This window comes from Hipposideros armiger, unplaced genomic scaffold, assembly GCF_001890085.2.
Source record: "Hipposideros armiger isolate ML-2016 unplaced genomic scaffold, ASM189008v1 scaffold_125, whole genome shotgun sequence".
NCBI lineage: Eukaryota > Metazoa > Chordata > Mammalia > Chiroptera > Hipposideridae > Hipposideros > Hipposideros armiger.
Genome location: NW_017731475.1, coordinates 2,259,321 through 2,267,171, shown reverse-complemented (window position 1 = coordinate 2,267,171; position 7,851 = coordinate 2,259,321). Strand labels below are relative to the sequence as shown.

Here is a 7,851-nt window from a genome sequence, read left to right as displayed (position 1 = left end):
CTTCTCTTAAATGGTTTTATTCTCTTAATTTTACCAAATTCCAAAGGATTTACAGCTTTACAGAAGTAGCATTTAACTTTGAAACACTTACTGCATGAAAAACAATCTTTCAATACTTTATTGACCAGTTGTTACTTTTATGAGTCAAAGCTAGGATAATAAGAAAATATCTAAGATGATATCTAAGATAATAAAGCCTTTTCCCATATTACATCCTTAAATTTAAAAAATCTACAACCAACCCCACCTATTAAATCATAATACAGACTACTCTTTACCTAAGAACTTACTTGTAAGAATGCTGCTTCTGCAGCATTACAGATGTAGTTATACAAAATCAAGCGACTTATAAAAATTATGCCTAAATGAGGTTTAAGAATGTTATACCAATTTCCAGGATCAATTGGTAGAATAAAAATGAATAAAACTGAAAAGCCGGAAATTTTTAAAAAATACTCAACCTGTGGAATTAAAATATATATTATATATTTTATATACACACACACACACACACACACACACACATACACACATACAGACACACTTACAGATGTCAAAGAATGAAAATTCATTGGTTCATTCACTCAAACCCTGCTATGTGCCGGGCATTGTATTAGGTTGAGCATACAATGGTGAGAAAGATAGAGCCATCCTAGCCTTCACAGACTCAAGAATATAGTAGGAAAGACAATGAATAAGCAACCCTTGTGCCAAGTGAAAGTGCTACAGAAGGAAAAACTTCAGTGTCATGTAATTACATAGTGGTGTGCTTAGGTAGAGAAGGGTTTCCTTCTCTAGGAAGGAAATGACATGTTACGATTTAAAGATACTGTTTACTGAACATCCAAGGTGAGAAACAAGAGGAAGTGGCAAGAGAAGTTGATGAGGTAAGCAGAATCAAGATCACAGAGTATCTTCTATCATGCATTTCAATTTTATCAACAGAACACCACTTTGTTTTAAGCACAGGACTCGCAGGATTTACTCTAGTGGTGACAAAATGGATTGGAGAAAGGCAATAATGAGAGTAGCAGTTACTGGTATTCGGTGGAGAAATAACGGCAGTGGGAATGCAGTGGTAGTCAGATCTTTAAAACACAGGATATCCTGGATGTTTTTCTAGACTGGATGTGGAAAACATGAGAATAAAAAGTTCGGGATGATGTTCAAGTTTCTGGCTTGGGAAATCAGATGTGGCACATTAACTGATAAGGGGTATTCTCAGGAAAAAACAGGAGTCTAGGGTGTGAAATACTTGTGAGGTAATGAAGTGGAGATTCCCTTTAAATATGAGCCTCTTGAAAGGTCTGGGCTATAGACAAGAAATTAGGGAGCCATCAGTACGATGCTAAGTGCAGCTGCTAGAGGGCAAGCGAGCGTCTCAAAAGGTATAGAGCATAAGAATGCCGATAATAGAACCTTCATGGTCACCAAAAGGGAAGCCAGGGAAGAGCCTGGAAAGCAGACTGAGTACAATCAGCAGAACAGGTATTGGAAGTTATAAAATAAAGAATAAAATCAGGAGACTAGTGTCTCAGAAGTCACAGGAAAAGTTATGATATTAAGAGAAGACAATGTGAAATATTGCCAAGAATCATGTAAGATAAAGATTGAAAGGTGTTCACTGCACTTAATTATAAGCATGTCATTGGAGACCCTGATTTTTTAAAAAAGTAACTAGAAACGAATCATCAGATGATTTGGGGGAGAGAATTATTTCATTTAGAAAATGATTGATAACAGCAGGTTACTCAGTCTATGATCTCATTATAAAACTGTTTAGGTACATTTCTCCCTTTGCATTCTAGAGGGCTGGGATAACCTGTGTAACATTAAAAAACTTGAATACCAGAATAACTGTATTTTGATCATCAGATTAAAAAACAATTGGATAAAAAGCTACTATAAAGTTAACAATGCTTGTGGGCCAGCCAAGTGGCTCAGTTGGTTAAGAGCTTGCTCAAGAGTTTGAGCTCTGAGCAACAGCGGTTCAATTCCTGGCCCGAGCTGAGCAGCCGCTGAGCTGCCAACAGGTGGCAGTATGGCTCAGATAAAAAAAAAAAAGTTAACAATGCTTTTAAATAGATGCACTTTAAAAAAAAAAAATCATGGGTTGTTTGAAAAAAGAAATACCTAAGACATGTGTGCAACCAAGATACCAGGCTTGGTGTCTATGTGGAGGTGGTGGTCTCGGGTGATAACTCAGGCCCAGAGATTAAGAAGTCATATGGATAAGATGATCTTCAAAAAACTTCCTGAGAACCTGTAATTCTTCAAGTTAATTTTTAAAAATAGCAACTCAATGGCACATCATGGGAGACTTTTATAATGGCCCAAAATGAAATATGAGTTATTACTTTAAGTACAGCAGTCCCCTGTTATCCATGATTTCACTTTCCTGAGGTTCAGTTACCCACGGTCAGAAAATTTTCCCAGTCATGGACATGGTCTGCTCCTGATGATGAGTCCAAATCACCCAAAGCAGATGATCCTCCTTCTGATGTATCTCCAAGAGGTCAATAGTAGCCTAATGCTACCCCACAATGCCTACGTCATTTACCTGATTACATCTCATCACGCAGGCATTTTATCATCTCACATGACAATAAGAAGGGTGAGTACAGTACAATAAGATATTTTGAGGGTCTCACCACATTCACATAACTTTTATTACAGTATATTGTTATAATTGTTCTATTTATTAGTTATTGTTAATCTCTTACTGTACCTAATTTATAAATTTATCATACATATGTATGTATAAGAAAAAAACATGGTACTGACAGTCTCTGACTTAACAATGGTTTGACTTATGATTTTTCAGCTTTCCAATGGTGTGAAAATGCTATGCATTCGGTAGCAACTGTACTTCAAATTTTGAATCTTGCCCTTTTCCTGGGCTAGTGACATGTGGTATGATACTCTCGTGATGCTGGGAAGCGACAGTGAGCTGCAGTTCCCAGTCAGCCACATGTTCACAAGGGTAAAGAACTGACACTCTTCAATGTACCAGTTTTGACTTACAGTATTTTCAACTTACGATGGATTCATTGAGATGTAAACGCATCGTAAGTAAAGGTGCATCTGTAAATATAGGGTTCAGTATTATCTGCAGTTTCAGGCATCCAAAGGGGGTCTGGGAACGTATACCCTTTGGATAAAGGCAGACTACTGTAGCTCAAACTCAGATGCTATCAACTGTGATTAGATGCCTTTCTTTAGTGAAATCCTAAAATCTCCAATAGTTAAACAAAAATATGAATTTCTGCCTTTTCATTAGAAGCATTTGCTATCCCAGAAAAAAAGATAATTGGATATGGTCTACATTACACATGAAAATCTCAAACTCAAGAGAGAAACCCAGTAATTTTATTAATTTTACATAAAGGCAAACATAAGCCAAACGACAAAAAACACTGATTTCCCCATATTATTCACTGATAATGAACCCTAAACAGACAATATTTCAGTATTTGTCCATTCCTTCATTCCGTTAAGAATTATAGCTATTGGTCAGGTGGAGAAAGAACAATAAGGACATAAGGATTCTGCCAGTTCTTCCATTAGTTCAAACAAATGCGTCCTCAATTACAAAACCCACTGAGGTTGCCAACTTAAAGGTGCTATTTAAATATAGAGCAATTCCTCCAACCACAGACAATAAACAAATTATATTTAGATAATCAAATAATAACTCCAAGGACTAGACCATAAAAAAAGTCTTTCAGTATTTACTGGTCACAAACAATTAAAATACAAATTTCTATTAAAAAATGGCAGACATTCTAATTGTTGCTTTACTAAAAAGTCATCTAGTAACTCAGCAAGATTATAGGTACAAGCCCACAAATTCCACAAGTACAACACTATGTACAAGTGTTTCACTGTTTCATTTTGGGTCAAAAATAATAAATCACTGTAAAGCACTTCGAGTACACAAAGAAGTTAATCTTAAGGTCTAATTTTTAATGGCAGTCAGGTAAATAAAAAAATTGTTCTGATAAAACTACAGAAACACCATGAAATTTAAAAATCATCAGTGTTGACCCAGACAATGCTATTTGTCTTTTAGGGATTTAAGGAAGTCTAAAGTCTGAAAGACAGTTTGCTAAATTCTATCAAATATCCAATGGGTGAGATGGGGTAGTATTTGAAACGGCAATGAAATGTCAAAACCTCGTTTCATGTATAGAAACTATCTTTATTTTTGGTGATTATTATATAACTGAGAACTTTTATGTATTTTTCATTTATCCATTATTCTTTTGTGATTAAAATTAACAAATGAAATAGGAAATGACCAGAGAATTTCAGGCATATGAAAGTGACATAAGTGATGACTAATTCAAAGAATCCCCCTGATTACCATTCTCATTAGCAGCACTCAGAATCACCATTTAGGGCTGAAGAAATATAAGAGAGCTAATATAGTATTTTAATACTCTTATTCTTCAAGATGACACTAAGGCCAAAGAGAGAAAATGCCTTTCCCGAGGTAACTAACTATTCTGGAGAGCCCAACATAAAGCGCACACCTCCTAGTTCTCACAGTCCATGTGTTTTTCCACCATAGTGTAGTGCATCTTTTCTACATTAAAAAAAAAAAAAGGCAATGTTTTACTCTATTAGAAAAGCTATCTGGCTCTCTCATTAAGCATGACCGACATACAGTAAGCACTAAGCTATGGTAATTGGTTCCGCCACATCAAAACCTCCTTTAAAGCTCATTTGACTACTTAGTAAAAAACATGTCTTCAGTCTGAATAGTATAACGTGGAAAATGACTTGCAAATGTATATAATTAGGAGTTATCTGACCAATGGTTTCTCTGACCTCTGATTTACTCTTAACTACCACTGTATAATCCCAGACGCGGATAAAACCCTCTATCCCACCGCATCCTGGCATTGTTAAATGCAGCCTGGCCAATTCCCCGCACAGCTGTTAAGATACCAAAAGGATTTAACAGTTCAACAAAACCATACAACGCACTTCACCAGATTCTCCAATACCTTGCCTAACATCAGAGAATCTGTTTCACGAATGTCAACCTTGATCATGTAAATTTCCAGGTTATATGAATAATGTATTTAAGATGCTTCTACACAAAATGTTTAAGAACTCACTCTTACAGATGAAAAAACAAATGCCAATGAACATCATTTTACTGTCAACCAAAAGGCACTGTATTTACCGATCCCCCACCCTTAAACACTTCAAAAAAGGGGAGTGGCTCCTTATTAAAAGGTTATTACCGATTAAGTTCTAGGCCTTGGATATCACCAAAGCAATTCATTTTACAAGGTATTAATCGTTCACAGAATTTTCCTTCCTTCACTAATTTAAATACAATCATCACATTTGCAAATGTCCCCCGTACTCACAACGCTAGAGATAAATGCTGTGTCACTGAGAAAAATATTTTTCTGAAACCAAAAGGAAACTCAAAAAAATGTCGCTAGCCTGTGCCCTCGGGCTACTCCACTCCCTATAAAGACAGCCAGAAATGAGTCTCCCTAAACCCACGTGCTGCCGACTGATGGGAAGCCCCCTGATCGGCACAACCCATCAAGGAAAGGCTGCAACCGCTGGGTTCCACCTCCATGGCCCAGCGCTGCTTCTCACCATTTCCAGGTGAGCACTGGGGCCTTCGGGGTGTCCGCTGCCCGGGGCCGGACTGGCCCTGCCCTCCGGGGTCTTCCGTTCACTGTTGCGCTTCAGGCCGCCGGCTTCGCCTCGGCCCCCGGCCTCTCGGCGCCGTCGCTGCCGGCTCCATAGGTACATGGCACCCGCGCCCAGCAGCAGGGGTGCACCGACCGCCAGGGCCAGCTGCCATCGCGGCAGGCCCCCAGTGCCCGGGCCCGCAGTCGCACCTCCACCGCCGCCCACCCCACTCCCGGAGCCGGGCGCAGCCGCAGCCGCAGCGACCACCGCCGCCTCTATAGGTTTAGAGGCGGCCATGACGAATGTCCTCCGCCACCGTCTCTCTGCTGGTCGCGGGCGCCACAGTCACCAGGCAGCGAGCGAAGGAAAACGGGAGGAAGGTAAGGAAGGCGGTGAGAGAGCGAGCACGCTAGGAAGCAAGAGCGTGCGACAGAAAAGGGCCAGAGGTCACCGGAAGCCCGAGGCATGCCGGGCCAGACCTGGCAGCCCTTCTCCTCCCTTCTTAACCGTAGAGGGGGAGGAAAAGGAGAAAATCACTTCCGGGTTGAGGGACACTTGGGGTCAGGTGGGCGTCAGGTGGGCGTCCTGGACATCCTTTTCAATTTCCTTTTACCCCGCTGCTGTTTTGTTTGTGAGACTAACTTCTGGGATCTTGCCCTCCGGTGGTAGCACATGTCGTTCGCTCCCTGTGCCTTCAGGAAAGAAGGGCAGAGGGCTCGCTTGTCTAACGAAGCCAAGGAGCGGCGCCGCGTATATACAAGGATTTACGGTGCGCAGGCGACCAGAGCCGTACAGGCTCCGCGGCAGCCCTAGAAAGGGCGGGAGCGGCAGAGCAGTTGTGAAGGTTATTGGCTGGCAGGAGTGGTAGGCGGGACGTAGGCGGAGCTGCCCAGGCTATTGGTGGAATTTGGACCCCTCGTTGTCTAGTTACCGCCACGTTGGCGCTCCTTAGGGTCCTGCGGCCATTAATTTGGTTGTCTTTCCGCGTGTCCCGGAAACCAGCGGATTTGAAGGACTGTTAAAGATGTGAGAGAAAAGACCTCAAAGCTGAAGATAGCGTGCTGTGTCACCGACCTTATCTCTGCCATGGCCAAATTTTAGTTTGGACGAATTTGAGGCTATGGGGGCAACAGCAGATGACAGAAATCAGACTGGGTGGAAACCGGCAAATCTAGGTTGGCTCTATCGAAACTGCTTGCATGTGGTCCCTGCGGCTCCCGGTCAGCACCAATTGCGAAAGCGGTGACATCTGTGTGTTGGTACCAGGTTCCCGAACTCAGTGGGTAGAAACGTGAAAGACCCAGAGTTCCCACCTTTCCTTTCCGTGTTTCTATCTTGTACTGGATTCCGCCTGGCACCCCAGCCCACGCCACGCTCCCTCGAGCACCCGCCCCCTCCCTCCCAAGTGCTGTGATCCGCCCACTGCCATGCTTGTTTTGCCATTAGATGCCTCAGCCCTCTCACCTCATTCTGAAATAGAAAGTTCAGTTCACAGCTATTACATATCTAATATCCTTGTCAAGCCTTTTCCCTATGCTCTGCACTAGGCCTTTTAAAATATGAAAGTTTCGTTTGCCAAGAGTTGTTTGGACTTCATAGTATCTTTAAGAAATGACAAGTATTAACAGAAAATCAAAATTCAGAACTATGGTTCCTATTTCAGGTATACTGGTCTGCAGACCTTTATATTAAAAATGTACAAGTGGGGCCGGCCGAGTGGCGCGTTGGTTAAGAGCTGGCTTGGGACGCCAGAGGGCCCCGGTTCAGATCCCACATATGAGGGCCAGTGACACTGCCCTNTATATATATATATATATGTAGCAGCTTAGTTCTTCTGTACATAGCATTTCTTTTCCAGAATGGGACTGGTTCATGCAAGCTTGAAAGCAGCATAAGGAATAATTCTTCCCTTTAACTGTTAAGAAAAAAAAAAAAGAACTAGAAAACTAAGTTACTATAACAATAGGGGCTATGGGGAAGGAAATAAATAAATGAAAGAGAATGAAATAAATAAAGAGAAAATCATCTTTTCATTGTTGCAGTCTTCTGAAGCAGAAAATATGAAAAAGGGCATTGAAAAGTTACTTCATTTTTACATGGCCCAAGGATAATATCCACTGGCTACCTGGGCACCCATGATGTCCGATTGCATTATGAGAACACACACAACTGACGCTTCCTACTGTC

General features: G+C 41.3%; 1 protein-coding gene across 1 annotated transcript in view; it reads right to left on the bottom strand.

Moving 5' to 3' along the window:
- The window catches only part of TOMM70 (translocase of outer mitochondrial membrane 70), a 44,980-nt gene extending 38,655 nt beyond the window's left edge, over window positions 1–6,325 (bottom strand). The window contains exon 1 of the mRNA XM_019648329.1: window positions 5,626–6,325. Within this exon, the coding sequence (XP_019503874.1) occupies window positions 5,626–5,961 (336 nt within the window). The 5' untranslated portion in view covers window positions 5,962–6,325. The remainder of the gene's footprint in view (window positions 1–5,625) is intronic.
- Window positions 6,326–7,851: the final 1,526 nt, after the last annotated feature.